Source organism: Tympanuchus pallidicinctus, unplaced genomic scaffold (assembly GCF_026119805.1).
Source record: "Tympanuchus pallidicinctus isolate F22 unplaced genomic scaffold, pur_lepc_1.0 scaffold1, whole genome shotgun sequence".
NCBI classification, from domain to species: domain Eukaryota; kingdom Metazoa; phylum Chordata; class Aves; order Galliformes; family Phasianidae; genus Tympanuchus; species Tympanuchus pallidicinctus.
In genome coordinates, this window is record NW_026294618.1 from 73601482 (window position 1) to 73619349 (window position 17868).

Genomic DNA, 17868 nt, shown 5'->3' on the forward strand with positions numbered 1-17868 from the left:
CCAAGCTATACTAAAACCAGAAAACTGAGTAAAAGGAAGACCAGAGCAGTAACTCTGAAATTGAATTAGAATAGTTGTTGAAATTTAAAACTGATACATTTTCCCATAATAGCCCTAACCAGGGCTATTTGCTCTGTTGGCCTTTCTTATCCATTAAACACAAGACAGAAAGATTAACAAAGTTTGATGCCATCAACAAGTTTGTTCAGTTTTGCTGATGAGAATAAAATCGTTTCTTAATTATCAGTGGAAAGAAGTGGTTCATGGGTTGTGAAACTTGGGAGGTACTTCAGTGTGTTGTTGAGGCACCTCAGTTTTCTTAAAAAGAAGCAAGTCAGTCAAATAACTAAGGTGCTTAGTCACAAATTTAGTTCATGGAAATAGAATGCTACTTCAGCCATATATTACAGTATTCTGACTAACTTGCTGATTTTTCAGGCTTGCAAGGCATTTGTGTTCACTAATACAGCCAAAGGTGGTAGAAGCTGAGGGCTGTGTTTAATTCTGCACTTTTTTTTTTTTTTTTTTTACAGTAGTTAGATGGAGCTTTGCTACTGAACCTCTCATCAAAAAGTAAACCACTTTTCCTTTTCTTGATAGTATTGATTTCTTTATTTTAAGAGCTGCTTAAAATAAAGCAGTGTCCTGCTGGTAAGAGCATTCTGAGGTGGATTGGCTCTAATTTCTCAAACTAAAACCTTGCTTGTCCAATTAACTACTTACATGTAGTGGGAAAAGGGAAATGTATATTTAGTATATTAGAATGGTTAAACTTTCTGAAAGGAAATATTTCTCTTCCATCTGCAGTTAAGATAGTGCTGTTTAAAGTACAAACATTTGCATACAGTGTGGAACAAGCAAGCTCTTAGAAAAGTTCTTACCTTAGAAATCTCGTTTTAAGCTACAGGAACAGAGCGAGTTAATCCACAGACCTGATTGTGTACAGCTGTATTCTCAACACTTCCTACTATAAATGGTAAAATGTCTATTGATTAGTTATCATCAGATCCTTTAGCAATTTGCCTCACCCACGTGCAAATGCTATGCAGTTTTAAGAACCAAAGGAAAGTGCTGTGTAAGGATATGTGAAAACCAGAATCCTCCACGTGACGTGACATCTAGTGCACTGGACTCAGAGAGCCTTAAGCTCTCAATGTCTGCACAGAAATGAGTCCAAATAAGACTGGGATCACTCAGTAGTAAGATTATTTTTTTTTTTTATCCAAAATCTCTATACTCTTTAATAGTGGAGATTGAACAAGACAAAGTGGAAATTCTAGATGTATTCAACATTTAATCAAGGTAAGAGAATTAATTTGCTGTGCTTATAATGATAAATAGTAAAAACTGTATTTGAGGAAATATTACAGAAGTTGGAGGTGGAAGTCAGTAGTTTCATCTATCCCTATAGTAAATTTATTAATGGTAAAACAAAACATGGATACTTTACTTAGATTTTTTTTTGTTGTTGTTTATTTTGCTTGAATAGTATTTCAGCATCACAGAATTGACTGCATCCTTTAACAAAATTTTCCAATAATCATCCAAATTTGTAGCAGTATCAGTTTTGGAAAAATATATATTACTATATTGACTGAGAGGGAGCTACAGACTAAAGGCAGAGATTTTGGACTATATATTGAGAGATTAAGAATTAGGACATTCAAATGATTTGTCTCTTGGATTGTGTGGAAGTGAAGATAAGACTAATTTTTTTCCCATTTTCAGTGCCATTTATAGAATATCAACTTGGCAAGTTTTTTCAGACTACCTTTCTGTGAAAAGGAATTTTCATATCTGAAATTCTGTTTTAAGTTTACATGTAGTCTGTAACCAGGTGTTATTAAATACCTTCCTTAAATGTTAATTAGTGATGCATTTTTATTTTGTTGTCATATATCTCTGTAAGTATCTATTACATTGCAGACTCTTCCCTCATCTTTCTTTGTGTCAAATAGAAAATTAAAGATTCAAAAACAAGCAGAACGAACAACAATAACAACAAAAAATCTTCTGTAGTAACCAAGGTTTAGGAGTATAGGATGGAGTTGTCTGATGTCGTAACTGTTCATAGTTTACATACTGTAAATCATATCAACTGGAACACAGGTACTTTATACTACATTACTATGATAATGTATTCTAATCATGCCATTATTCTAAGATATTGTTTGTATGTTTTTAAAAATTTGAGTAGACTAATCATGCATCAAAGCTTATTTGTTAAAAGTTTATACTGTATCTTTCAAGATACTGAAATATCATGTCTGGAAATAGTTTGTCTTCTATTTATATTATGTTAATATAATCTACAATAAATTGTCATTTTCTATTTTATTTCTCTATAACTCTACTTGTAAGCCTGGTGAAAATTGTTATTACCCAGCTAACCCACTGCACAGATTGTTCTTCTCCTTGTTTCTTGGATTGTGTAAGGTTTCCGATCTTAAGCAATACAGTGGGCAGCAATATTTTGTTCTGTTGAGATTTGGATGGTGCAGAAAAAAAAGAAAAAGATAAATAGCAATATTTAGCACCATTTCCTTTTCTTCACGCAGTATTCACAGGTCTCCCTCTCTCTCCTTCTCCCTTTTATTCTTGTGTTACTGAAATTTAGGCTGACACCTGAAATGTTTATCTTCTAAAAAGCAAAAATTTGCATAAATTGGATAAATAATAAAGTTGTACCACTTTATCACAACTTATTTTTAAAGAAATAGCAGCTTAGTCACATGGAGTGGAAATATTTCAAAAATATTTGTGTTATGTTCTCCTGGTGGCTGTCTTCAATACTTGTTTAAGATCTGTCTTCAAAAAAAAAAAGTTTAATATTAAAAATGAAATATGCAGCAAAACATATTACTGATATTGGGCTAAGAAGAGAGTGAAACGGGGACCATAAATGTGATCTTTGAAAGAAGATGATGTTGAGGGATATCATTATGTTTATTCTTTATGTTGATTTATCTAATTTTCTAGTGCAATATTTTTGCATTATTCCAGACCAAATGCTCAGACTCATGCTCTTGCTGGGACTTATTTTGTAAAATTTATAGTATTAAAAAGATCTAACCTCAAGGTGTACTTGTTGATGCATACTGGGAATCGCAACTAAAGCTACTTGAACACAAAATGGATGAAGTTGAAAGCTATTGAAGAATGTGCTTGGATCTGACACCAGATGATTAAGAACACTTTAATTTGCCTTTAAAAGCAAACTTATCTTTTAATTTGTCTATCAATACAGAAATATAAGTGAAAAAAACAAATCAGCAGAGTTGTAGAGAATAAACATCTCAGTTCAGTTTATTCTGAAAGGATCCTGAGAATATTCGGTTTCTTTTTCTGGTTTGTAAATATGATGTAAAATACAGAGTATGGATTAAAGTATTTTTTCCTTCCTGCAAACTGTAAACTAGCCCTATTTAAAGTAGCATTGTCATGCCGGACGGAAACTTCTGTCTCTCTAAGAAAAGGTGTTGGAGTTGCTCGCACACTCTAAAAATGCTGAACTGTATTCTAGTCTCTTTTTGTGCATGTAGATAACTAAGGTTAGTTTTTCCTATTGTTAACAGATGTTATTTCAAAATCAGAACATTCAGTTCTTTCAATATAGGTTTATGTTAATTCTTTGCACAAGACGGAGAGTATAAAAAGAAACCTGCCTTGACATAGGGATGGATAATGAACTCTATGTTGGAAACAAAGACATTAATATTTTGATATTGTCTTTATATATGAATTTCTTAATCTTTTTTTTTTTTTTTTTTAATGACCACAGCAAGACCAGCTTTATACTTGGGCTGCAGTTAGCCAACCCACACATTCATCAGATTACATTGAAGGAAGCTTTCCAAGGAGAATTTCATCTGCGTGGCCCTCACCCAAACCTCCAGATGAAGAACAAAGACTTGAAATTCCAGAAGCAGGTACATGTTTTGGACTTGAACAAGATGCATATATGACACTGGGGGGAACTGCTGCCTTTTAGAATCCAAGCTACAAAGTTAGTATCTTCTAACAGATCTGATTTTGAAGATATTGGGTTAGCATCAGAAAATCTGTTAGATAGCATAAATCTAATAAAAAATATTAAGCAAAAAATGTATGTTTCTTAACAATCAAGATGTGCACCTAGCATCTGCTGACTAATACATTTTTATCAGATCTCATACCTTTTTTCACTTACCAACCATTCCTATTTTTTCCCCCTCAATTTGAAGAATTAAGTCATCATTTCAACATATCTCTAAATATTTATTGTAGTATTTGGGTGGAGTTGATTTCAGATTTCCGTTTCTTTGAGACCACTTTTTCTGGAACAAGAGCTAAGTATTCCTTGCATGGATGTTATTTGTTGGCAATATTTTTTTATTTATGCAGTCACAAGCAAAATAAGTGATGCCAACAAAAAATGCAGTGTTACTATATAATTCTGTTTATGCAGTGACTTTTTACACTTTTACCAAAGCAATGCTATTACTGGTCAAAGAAACATTAATGCATGCATCTTACTGATGCAGTTCAGGGTGTGGGATGATCCAGCACTGGACTATCACAGTCGTCCAGCATTAAATGGTATCATCTTAAATGCTGAACTACTTATTTTATTTTGTATTCAATATGAATGGTGCCATATGTGGTAGATGAATTAATTGCCATGTACTTTGGTTTGCTTTTCTTGGAGACTCAGGTATTGGATATGCAATCAGAGCGACTGACTTTGAAAACAAGAAGAGGAATATTTTATTCCTTATTTTACTTTGAGATTTTAGCATGGCAGAGGCTAGTGCAAGTAAACAATGAGTTTGATGTTTCTAATGTCCAGATGAATAATGAATTAAATGTATTTTGAAATACAGAATGTTATTTTTACTTATTTGATAGTGTTTCAACTATACAGATAAAGACTACTAAATATGTTCATTTTGTATCCTGTTTCCATCCAATGTTGTTATATTTAATTATTTCTACTATACTTATATAAAATGTGTAGTATATGTGTATTCCTTATCTCAGTCACTACCCTCTTAAATACTGCAGAAATTTAGGCAAATAGAATAAGAGATGAAAAGGAAAACTGCATATTGCTACCATTTCTAAACGGAGCATAAATAGTCATCAATTTACTTTCTGTGTTGACTTACTGGAATTTTATCAGTTGGTGTAAATTTGCCATTTGATGCATGGAAGGAAAAGGAAAAATTAAATGTTCTGAATAAACTCAGAAAAACTCAGTAAAATAAATAAAAACTCAGTAAATAAATAGTTTAGATTTTGTTTGATTATTTGCCATGTGGAAGAAAATGGAAGTGAGAGATACTGCACGTGAACCTGAAATATTCACACTTCTCTCATGATGTGTGACTACTGTTTTTATACATGGCCTTTGATATGTGGAAGGGGCAAGTATTTTATAAGGATTTAAATTTCTGTATGAAGAGTAGCTATTCTTTATTTGTATTTTTATTACTATATGCAATGTAAACATTAGAGGCAAAGTTTATAAACAAAAACTTGAAGCTAAGAAAAGAATGCCTGTTTGGAATTTTGTTTTGATGTCCATTTTCTAGGAAAAATGTGCAGATAATATTTTAGTTTTATATATATATTATATAAGTTATTATATAGTATATTCTATATATTTTATATAATGTGTGTGTGCATATATACATAAGATAATTCAGTGGAGGAATGAATAGATGTTCATTGGGATTTTTACTAGTTATTCAGAAGTAGAAAACAGTTAAAGAATGAAGAATTCTTGTTTTATCTTTCAATATAAATGGATAATGTTGTCAAAGTCTTGAAAACCAAATTAATGCTGTTTTTAATTCAATTTGAACCCAAAGTAAATAGTTTTACATCTGCACTTTGAATGCCCTTAACTCTAGGGAGTAATTTCTGTACACTTACACAATAAGTATACATGACTATTTTGCCCTATTGAGATGCCAGACAAGGAATAATATTGCTTTGATATTTCTCCAAATTTACTTTCTTTAGTGAAGCCAATTGTCTTTCAAGCACACTTTTAAAATACAAGTTTTATCTCTGTCATTGTCTACCTCCTAGTGGCCATCTCAAATCTTGTGGCAGATGAGGAGGGCCATGTCAAAAAGATGACATAGCTGCCAACAGTAATCATCCCGCTTTTTGCTTCTTGTAGCCTTTGCAGAAGAGAAGGCTTTGGGAAGATCTCATTGCAGCCTTTGAGTACTTAAAGGGAGCTTATTAAAAAGATGAAGTTTTTTTTTTACACAGCCTGATAATAATAGAACAAAGAGCAGTTTTAAACTAAAAGAAGTGAGAAAAATGCAGATCAGATGTTAGGAAATTCTTCACTCAGAAGGTGATAAGGCACTGGAACAAATTGCTCAAAGAAGTCATGGATGCCCCATTCCTGAAGTTAAAGGCATATATATATATATGTAGGCATATATATATATATTACATATATATATATATATGTAATGTGCAATTAACTTTAAGTGAATAATTAGAAAAGTAGGATGGCTAGGTTTTCTTAATTATCCTCTTTTGATTAAATCCTTAATGTGTATTTTAGAGCGATGAAATGTGTTTGTATATATAACCTATGTGTTTGTTTGTTTGTTTTTTCAGAATCAGAGTTGAAATCTACTGTGCTAGAAGCAGAAAAACAACACATAGAAGATGTTCAGCAGGCACAGGTAAGATCCTGACACAAGCATTCTAAGTAGCATTCTATAAAAAGGCTGGAAAAGTAGTACTTTAGTCATTTATGCAATAGTTCTTGTGTAATGGATTTTCAAAATGTAAACACTTAAGTTTTCTCTCTTCAATCTAAACTTTTCTTTCAAAATCCTCATGCTCCTTTGTTTATCTAGGGACAGAGATTAAATGTTCCTGCCTGCCTAAAATAATTATTGTCAAATTATTGTTCACTTCACTCAGAAGTAATGCTTTGTTCCAGAGATCATGGTATCTCTTGGTCTCTCTTAGAAATAAAAGGTCAGGTTATGTCAGTTAATCTACAGAAGTTTGTGTGACTAATAGCGGTAAAGATTATTTTTTTAATGGAGCTGATCTATCTACTCTCCTCGGCCACAGCCCTTTCTTGTATATTAATGGCTGTGTTTTGTAAAAAATAATCACTGAATTTGTTTCTGAAGTAGAAAATAATGTCTAACAAAATACGTTCTATTCTTTGTTTGTTAGGTTTACTAATTTAATTCAGTTTCAAGCAGGGGTTTTGTGTGTGGTTTAGTCTTACCAAACATTTGAAGAGTTCTTCTAATTGATTATCTAAATTTTCCTCTTTCTGTATTTTTAGGAATGCTTGAAGACTAGAACTCATTAGTTATAATTATATCACAAAAATATTCTACATTGCAATATCTTAAGCTTAAATTATATTTGTCCCATGCATTTTTTTTTAATCCTCCGTTAATCATTTATTTATCTGATTTATTTTATTCCATTTGCTAGTGTTAGCAAATCCCTCTTGTTCTCTATTCATCTCTTACAGCAATAATGTAAACTTCTTCCATTCTGTACTGTTAGTCATCAGTGAATAACAGCAATAAGTACTTTGTATGCATGATCACCTCATTGACAAGAAGTGTTCTCTATTTTTTGCTGTGTTATGTCTTCTCCCTGGTTTACATTAAAAACCAGAGTGGAAGAGCCTTAATATTAGAAAATGTACATGGGTGAAATGAAAGTGTTTCTGTATTGTCCTAAATAGTTGAAAATATCCAGCATGCATACATATTATATATATTGCAAAAAGAACGTTTACTGAGCAAAGTGTTAAAACTAATGTCTTTTATCATGTTTGGAGATAAATCATGTACTATAGTCAATTCTTTCTTGTTATAGTTTGTACTTTTTGTTAAATGTGATGTAATGCTATGAATGTTACTTCTAGAGACCTATCATTTCACTCTTTATCTAGTTTGTAAGTTTTATTTCTGAAGGAAGCAAGCATTGGCTGCTGTTATCCAAGTAGGTGATAACAAAGAAGGGGAGACCTAGCACAAAACTTGAATCTGATCAACTATGTTTCTCTCAAATTTCCTCCCTACCCTAACTGTTCCCTTAAAAAGAATTATCCACATTGGGTAAAAATAATTTGCTGTGGTTGGTATTGACATAGAAACAAATGCAAGCATTTATGTTGCTTATAAAAATTCTGTTAATTAAATTTACTGCAAAAGGCTTCTAAAGTAAAAGTGAATGTCACCTTGCTGTCCCCTTCTCCCCTGCCCTATACTCCCTCCCCAGATTCTGCATTTTGTTGCCGTTCTAAGGGATTTTTTAATATATCTTGAATATTTCCTTCCGTCTGTGATGTTAGACACTATCTTGTATTTTTTGGCCTAATTTCCTCAAGTTGTAAGACTTCTCTTCTTCAGTCAAAAACAGCTTATTCACAAAAGTCACAATTTAAAAAAGAGATTGTAAGAGAATGCCTGTTTTTAATGCAGGATTTGTTGAGTAGAGTTAAAAATAAGATAAAATGGCAATAATTTCAAGTCTTAGCTTTGAATTGCCAGAGAAGAGCAACAATGTCTACACGGTCTTCTCAAAACAAACAAATCTTTGTTAGATGGAAGTCCTTTAGTGAAGAAAGAAGAGAAAAACTGAATGTTCTCATTTAGAAACCTGAGCTTCAAACTTGAAGTTTCAATTTGGCAGCTGTACTTTTATGCAAGAGCCAAGTTATTCTCTCTTTTGCACTCCTGCTCTTTTGCAATTTTTTTGCAATTTTCCCTACGTTTTAACTCAATTTTACTTTATTTTATATACTAGATAGAGTCGTAACAGGCAGGAAATAAAAGCTTATAATTGTTAAATAATCACATAAAAGCTGAGCTTGAGTACAGGGACATCACAGAACTAAAAACTTATATACTGTTTGACAGTCGCCTACATTTCTTTTTCTTTTACACATCTTATTACCAAAGCGTTTTATATTTGTGTGATCATCTGTATCTGAACTATATCACATCACCTGTGATAAATGCTCACTCAGCAGAAATTTAGAAAGCAAGCCATGATTACGTGTATTTGAAGGTTAGAATTTCAATGTAATTAATTACATTCCATTGAAGATGTCTGGTCTACTGCCTCGTATCTGATTTTGGTTGTATTACAGTTTGCATTGAGTATTTAAACTACGTTTCCAGTGGAAGAATTTGCCAACCAAAAAACCACCTTAATGTTGTAGCATTTCAAGTTCAGTTGTTTGTTTTTGTCTGGCTCATTTAATTTCTACCAACAAATAATTATTAGGTTATTCTTAGAGATAGAGGTGAGGCAAAGAAGACTTGCCTGAAATGATTCTACAATAACAAATAAATTAAGGATTTTTTTTAATAGGGAATTTTTCTTATTTCTGTGTAACGAACCTCTCATCTGGACAAAGATGCTGTGATGGAGACTGGATAATAACTGTTCAGTAGGAACCGAAGGAAAAAAATGTTTATATGCTAATAAGATAAAAGTTCCTATGTTATGGCTTTTGTTTTTTTTAAATGCAGCTTCGATTTGCATGCTCTTTCTTGAGGAAAAAAAAAAAACACATATTTTCAGAAGATGCAATGGTCTTATTGAGAAAAAAGTTTGAATGAAGGAAACTTCTTAGACATTTGCTATATGAATTGAATGATAATGAAATCTACCCATTGAATTTTACAAAGTAAATGCTATAATCTTTGTTCTCTCAAATAGTTTGGTATTTTGTTTTAAGAACTAGCATCAATTTAAAATTCCTGCAACTTCATGCCAGCATATCCAAATCGCAGAAAACAAAAAAAGCTAGAGAATAACTTAAGAGTTTTTTAAATCAAATCTTTCCCAACGTTGTCTAGGTTTGTATACGTGTGGTGCAGCAACTTACTCTAATTTTCCATTCAATATGTAATGTTGCAATTTGGGGTAACTTCGCTTCAAGTAAGTAAGCATACAGAGGTGTTTCCTTGTTAGCCTTATGAATAAATTATGCTTTATCAAAAATGTACAGAAAGAAAACAAATTTCTTGTGGCACAAGAAATGATAGAAATCTGGTAGATACTTCAGTTATGGATATAAGAACAGTCATAGGAAATGTGCAAGTGCAGAATGTTTTATTTCGGTAGTAAAAAGGAGTCTAATCTCTGTCAAAGCTAAATCTCAGACGTGATAAGCAGAAATCGTGTATATTTGGTCTTTAAATGCTCATGAAACACAGATTTTATGCAGGTTTCCAATTTTGAGATTTTTCGCTTTTTCTTAATGTCAGAATGTTTTCTTCAGCTTAAACATGCTCCAGTGGTTTTGTTTCTGCTGTAGAAAGCCTTCTGAGCATTAAGATTTTTTTTGTTTGTTTAATAGTAGATAAATAGACCAAACTTTTAAAATATTTGACTGAGCATGACTGTTCTATTCTCCAAGCTGAAATCTCAATATAATTTAACAAGAGGGTGTGAGTTCTTCTCTATTCAAGCTGAGCTATGTATTTAAAGCACTGGATTCTGCTAGTGTCAGAATGGCCCTGAAAGAAAAATGAGATCACAAGGAGAAACGGTAGAACTGTGTAAGTAGAGCCTTAAAAACACCATAAAGAAGTCTGCCTACTCAGCCACTAGATGGCAGTTAAGTATTTTTGAAGGAGCGAGAAATGTACTGGTAAATCATTCTCAGAGGAATCCTTAAAATATTCTCAGGTGAGAGCTCAATTTTATTGGTCTGAAAATGGTGTCTTTCTGGTAGTTAAGAAGCTAGCCTGTAAAAGGTATCCACATCTACTGTATTTAAATTTGGCTGTGGTTTAAGTAACTGGAGCATCTCCTAAGGCTAATAAGACCATATCCTAAAAATAACAGCAGTCCTGAAAACTTGAATGTTCAGAAAGCTCTGTGCTGTCATTGTTAAGGTGATTTTTTCCTGTTATTGTTTGTTGTTAATCCAGAATTGTAAACACATTTGATTGGTATAATCTCCAAGACCGCTAGAAGGCAGGTAACTGTTAGCCTGAATCTTTTCTGAACCTTTTTTATTCATTCATAATGCTGGAAAGAATTTAAAAAAAAAAAAAAAAAAAAAAAAAAAAAAAAAGGGTGACTTTTTATTATTAAACATTCATGGAATATAAATCACAGGCTCTACATTTAAAGAAATAGAAAATGTAAACTAATATATCAAGCCTTTGTGGTAGGAAACAAAAGCAATTGATTTTCAGAACAAATATTAATATTTTGAATCCAGACTTAACAATTCTTGGATAGGGTTCTACTGTTTTGCTTGAAGCCACTACTTCTTTAAGAACAAAATGTGGTCTTTGGGAAGAGAGAATAGCACATTTTTGCACTCTTCCTCCTGATCCTACTGAGACTAAAAGTAGTTTTACTCTAATCTGTGTTCTTAATGTTCATTATAAAATGCTTTGCCCATACACTCATTTAAATTTGAAAGGCTTTTTATTGTTTTTCCTTTTTGATACTTGGCAAGCTACTGCAATTAAAGCTGCCATAGAATATTTTAGGGCTGAATAGACATAGGGAGGAAATATGTTCAGTCTCTCTCCCACCAACACTTTTCCCCAAGTAGAGCTAGTATAGATGTTTGGCCGCATTTCTTAGGACTTGTTCATCTCCAGGGATGGATCTGTGATAAGTGTTAGTGTGTACTTTCTGCTTTGCTAAGTCAGTGGTAGAAAGATGAAGACTTTCTTTATGATTAATTGCTACATTTCTGATGTGACACTTTTTAACAGCTTAACAGCTGAAAATACGTAGTCTAAGGAAAGTAGATTAATTTTAAGTTATCTTAGTTTTCTTCTGAATGTTGATTAAAATAATTCTCAATAAACTTCTGGACAAGTTCAGGTGTTTAATCCAGCTTCTACAAAGCAGACTTTATGAGAATACTGTACAACAGAATATAATTTTGCATAATGATCATTCTGCATTTTCAATTTTGATTATTATTTTTACTTGGCAGGGGAGGGGGGGAGGGAACAAGGAAGAAAAAAAAAAAAAACCAGAATTCTTTGTTATTTTATATTTAACTGCTTTGAAAAGTAGTGCCAACCTTAAAGTTCCAGGAAAAATACTGCCTGAGCTGTGTGGTTGCAAATTCTGTACAACTGAAGTTGATAAAGATTTACAGACTTTCCTTCTATCACAAACAGCAGGGATAAAAAGACTGATTTATTTAAGTGGAATTTTGTGGTGAATTTAAGTGGAATTTAAAATCATGACTACGATGTGCAAGTTTCTCAGTCTTTCTAAAATATAAATGACTGAAATGGGTAGGTCTTGTTTAGGAAGTTACCTTTTGTATTCCTGTGTGTGTGACTCTGAGCAATGGTATGCCTTTCTCTCTTGCTCTTTTATAGATTGCTAGTAAAATACTAGCAGAACATAGTTATTTCTGAGTGAGCAGTGAGTAAACAAATGCATGACAGGCATAAATTTATAGACCTGATCCAGGTCTATGAATATCTAAGGTGTGGGGGGCAGAATGGCGAGGCCGGACTCTTTTCAGTGGTGAGTGGAGACAGGACAAGGGGAAACGGCCAGAAACTGCAGCACAGGAAGTTCTGCACAAATGTGTGCAAGAACTTCTTTACAGTGAGGTGACGGAGCACTGGAACAGGCTGCCCAGGGAGGTGGTGGAGTCTCCTTCTCTGGAGATGTTCAAGACCTGCCTGGATGCCTACCTGTGCGACCTGCTGTAAGGAACCTGCTTTGGCAGGGGGATTGGACTCAATCTCTGGAGGTCCCTTCCAACCTACAGTTCTGTGATTCTCTGATAAAGTTATATAGAAAATGCAGATTTTACATATTTTTTACATATTTTTTTCATTTTAGAGGAGTTGTTGATTGTTACATTCAAAACCCAAAATTACAGATAAGATCACATTCTCAAATGTTAAATTATTTGCTTTGTTTCAAATAGTCATATTACTCTAAGAGATTTTTTTTTCTAAAATCCATCATACCAAAATCTTTTTGCTTAAACCCTCAAAACATAATGAAATCATTGGAGACTAGCTTTGTGATTTATTTTATTTAGTATTCTCATCTGAAATGAAAAATCTTTGTTTTTAATAATCTTTCCAATTTTAAAAAGATACAGAAGCTGACTGGATTCCAGTCCCTACCTTAAGCATATTTGTGGATACATTTGTGAAGACTCTTGACTCCATCTTCCCAGACTTATTCTTTAGTGAATAGCAGGCTCATATTTCAGGGCAGTGAAGACTATGTATCCCTTTCTATGAAGAATTATTCTTGCTGAGGGTTTTTGGTTTTGTTTTTTGTTTTTTTTTTTTTCCTCTGCTAATTCTGTTTGAAGCCTGAAACAAAAGCAATATACGCATCTCCTATTTTGTGGTCTGGCTAAGCTTTTGTATGAAAAGGTCAAGCACTATGTAGAAGTATCAAACTCCAGTTATTTGCATATCAGGACGTGTCAAACTTGACCTGCAAAAATCGTTTTTTTTTTTTTTTTTTTTTTTTCCTCCAATATTGGACTATCAGGAAACGAAAAGAAAGACACTGGAGGAGTCTCAAATTCAGGTTATATTAACATTCTCATTTGGGCAATAGAATCCTAACTTTCTATTTCTAGTATAAAAACTACCATAGTTCCTGGAAATAAAGAGAACAGAAATAACAGAATGAGTAAGAATAAACAGTAGTACCTACCCAGGTTGCCAAACCATTTATAGATGAACCAAAAACTTTTATTTAAAAAAAAAAAAAAAAAAAAAAAAAAGCCTAGTCCAGACAGGTTCAGCTTCTTTCTATAGCATGCCAATTTAGTAAAATTCAAGTTACAACAGATTTGTTTTAACCCAGTGAGATGGTTGGTTTTTCTTAGCTCTGATATATAGAAAAACTTTTAGACCCTGAAAATAGCATGGAAAATCACATCCTTTCTTCTACCACTTGTTTTTTTCTTTTTTTTTTTTTTCCTGTGTTAAAATAAATCCACAACAGATTTTATCCCCACTTTTAAAGTTGTTGACTCTTAAAGAACCTGCTGCTAATTGGATTGATAGCATAGATGCCTAGATTTCAGTTCTCTCTTCAACTGTTGAAAAATCTGAGGGCAGCTAGTTCTATTATAGCAGTCTCTAATAAACAGGAGAGACCTGAAGAGACAGCAGAAATAGGCATAATAAAGTTATGTTAAAAATAATAGACCTCTGTGGGTTTTTTGTTGTGTTTTTTGTTTTGTTTTTTTTTTTACGTTGTGTTTTCTATTCTTTGTTATGCACCTATTTTACACTGGTGTGTATGACTGAACACTTAAACTACTTTTTGGAATAAATGAAATTAGATGGAGTATGCTCTTTTGAAGTTATTTGTGCAGACCTGATGTAGTATAGATGACAGTTATTACACTGGACCACTGCATTTCTTCTAGGGTGGTGTTCAGTGGTTGTGTAAGACTTATCTCCAGTCAGCAAAAATTCTTGATGCTTCAGTTATAGTAGAACTTAGGGATAACATGCAGTCATATTTCAACTTAGCTACAAGTCTTATGACTTCAAAGAGGGAGAACTCTGCAAGTTTTCAACCTTTGATGCATCTTCAGTTTACTGACTAAAAATGAGAAAAGGAAAGAAATGGATTCTTATCCTCTGAAGTGTATTTAGCCCAAGGAGAAGGCATTCAGGCAACTGTTTGGGAACAGATGCTTCAAGAAATTGCCTCTAAAAAGAAAACTGCTTTCTTACTCTAATTTTGGAAGTTGGCATTTGTAATGAACATGTCTTTGGTTGTGGATCCATTTTCTTTGTTTAATCTATTTTCTTATTTAACTATTTGAATTATGGTAGTTATTGATTTTTTATTTTTATTTTTTTAATTTCTGTAATTCCTTATTTGAGTGTTTATTTTGTCATCTGTAATAGGATATGATAACTTTTCAGCTGGCTATAGACTTGTCCTAGCTCATCAGTTTAGGAAGAGCTGAAAAGCCCCAGTGCCAGCAATGCATAGGCTTCTGTAATCCGGTGTTGCAGTATGTCACTTGTGTCTCTGTGTGGGAGATTAGCTCACATCCGCCAAATACAATTAATCACTTCAGGCAGGGCAGTGCACTTCACTTGCTTTCTAGGGCTGGCTTCTTCAGTCCTAATTTGGGGCCTGAGTGTCATGTTTCCTTGTGGCTGTAGGAAAATGTGGAAGAATATAACTTAACATGCAGTGTAGCTTTAAACTGTTGTGAAAACATACACCCTTTGTCCCCATACACACACCTTCAGTACAGAAAAACCTTCTCAAATGAGATATGATCTACTAGTCTGAGGAATAATCTAGCATCCAGTACCAATTCTCCTTCGCTGGTTCTCCCTGAAGCCATTGGCATGTTTGCCAGCTATTGGCCCAATTTCTGCAATTGTAAAACTAATATGTTGCAAATGAGTTTTGGGGATTAAGCGAAACATGAAAATCAGGTTCTGTGCTGTTTGGATGCAAGTGACCATCAGTACTTCTCTTCTAACAATAGCTGCAGCACTGAGAATTTTTGTTAGAGTTTTATCTCCTTTCCTTAAGGTTGCTTGGAAAGAACATTCTTCTATACAACTGGATGCTACTAGAAGCATGTGCTGACATACTGGGAGACCTTAAGAGATCTTTGGTTTTGCCATCTTAGTCTTGCTTGTGTATGTGCTTCTATTTCAAGAGTGTGAATGCAGCCAGGTAGCAACAGAATTACTAATTTCAGAGAAACAAAAGGATAAAAAAAATTAAAAAGGGAAAGAAGGTAAACAAATCTAAAATCCTGTCTTAGAAGTATGAATTTCACATAGAAGAAATAGCATGACTGCAACAAACTGCTGAAAATGATCAGATTATTGATTATTAATTCTGGGCTCGTAATAGTGTAAGATGTTATCTTCTAAAACTAAATTGTTTTTATTTTTTAAATTTTCCATAAATGCCATTAAGAACTGCCATTCACTTTATTTTCAGAAGAGAAAGGTACATTACGTCTGTTCATAAAACATATAAGTGAATGCAATATATGTGTGTATATTGGAAACTATATATAGAGATAGAAAATGAATACATTCTCCAGTACAAGTAGGAGATTTTTAGAAATACATTTGGGCTTTCGCTAAGTTTTTTTGTTGTTGTTGTTTCCCTGCCTGGAAATTTTATTTCAAACATTCATCTGAGAAATCCAACTCATTAGGAGAGATAGCTGTGATCTGAAATTTTAAATGTTTGACAATGGACATGTTTTATCCTCATAGATCAGCTTTTCTGCTGATGCATGTATGTGCAAACGTGACAAGGTTGGAAAGAGTTGGCTGTAATGTACAGGCTGTTTGTGCACATGCAGATTGGGGTATAGAAGCTTTTACACAGCAAGCAGTATCTGTTGGATACTGCAAGTTCACAAGTCAATGATTACAGTACAAGCACAATTAGGGCAACTGTCCCAGATTTAGCCAACACATTGCATATGGAATGTGTAAAACTTGTTTGAGGAATGCTGAGCAAAATTCTATACTCATACACTTGTGGATTTTTTTTTTCACATTCGCAGCTTTCACACAGCTCATCTGGATAAAGAAAGGCTTAAGCTTCCACCTTTCTTTCTTTCTTTACAGAAAGAAGACTGTTCCACAGTACCTGGGTCCTGGGTAAGAACTCTAGGCAAGACAGAGTTCCCACATATTGCTTTTAAAACCCGTAGGTTTCTGCAGTGGAATTGTACTTTGGATTAAAAAAAAAAAATGAACTTTCTTTTATGATGTGCATTTCTTAACTTGATATTCAGGTTCTTATCAACAGCTTTTTACCATCTTTTGTATATACCAGAAATTAAATCTTCTCTTGCCTGTTCTTCTTAATGAATGATCAAATTTTCAGTTCTGATCACTCATGGCTTTTTTGTTTGTTTGTTTTGGTGTGTTTTGATTAAATTGCTTGTTTTGTTTTGGTTGGCCTGTTCTTCAAATTTCCTTTCTTATTGGTGGAAATGTGCTGTGTATTATGTTTCTTAGATAAAACTCAGGATTTAAAAAAGAAAAAAATCTTTCAAGAAAAAATTTAAACTTAATGCTGTAGGAAAGGCAGAAATGTAATGAATCTAGTCTGAGGACTTCCTCTATCTAGAATAATTCTGGAGGCATAAGTACGGATTTTGTTCTGTTTTTGAACCAAATAAATTTGAGATCAATGCAGTTTGCAGTTCTCTCAGCATTCATAGCAAAATCTTCTATGTTCATATAAGTCTTTTGTGTTTTTATGTGAGAAAGTGGATATAATTGTGATTCTTACATAACAAGGTCACAGTAAGTGAGGAAGATTGAAATACAGTTTTTCTCCTGTCATTGAGACGCGGTTCTAGGGCTTGAAGTCAAAAGTCACTTTAGTTCATCAAAACATTTTTGATTCTTCTCTTCAGTTATTTAACCATGCCACTTGGCTGCCTTCTTAAAAACAATAACAAACAAAAACACTTTTCTTGAAGAAACTTCCATGATCTACTGCAAAACATGATTTCTAGGCTTTTCCTGTAGTTCATGTTGCATTTTAGGATTCAAGGACTACCTCTTTTTCTTCTGAAAAATTTAATCTAATCTAAATAAATCAGTTTTTAATGCAGTAAACTCTTCTGAGATCACCTATCATTAAGGTAAATCTCTGCAGAACCATTTAATGTTGCGTTTAATCCTGCTGGCTTCAGTGTTGTTGTTGTTTTTTTCATGGCAATAATAAATTTTCCAATTCAGTTAGAATTGAAAAGCTATATCTGTTGTGTAGCTTTTGGTAGATTGTTCTTTCAGTTTTAAAATTGGATATTAGGAGAATTGCAGTCTGGAAAAACTGATTTTTTTTTCACAAACAACTGAAAACAACTGTGTGGCC

General features: G+C 33.1%; 1 protein-coding gene across 3 annotated transcripts in view; it reads left to right on the plus strand.

Moving 5' to 3' along the window:
* Positions 1–17868, plus strand: part of FMN2 (formin 2) — a 142537-nt gene that overhangs the window by 24661 nt on the left and 100008 nt on the right. For 2 of the 3 annotated variants that reach the window (XM_052701734.1, XM_052701750.1), the window contains exons 4-6: positions 3782–3929; positions 6625–6692; positions 16605–16637. In XM_052701734.1, coding sequence (XP_052557694.1) covers positions 3782–3929; positions 6625–6692; positions 16605–16637 — 249 coding nt within the window. The remainder of the gene's footprint in view (positions 1–3781; positions 3930–6624; positions 6693–16604; positions 16638–17868) is intronic. The other variant, XM_052701742.1, reaches the window with a different exon arrangement.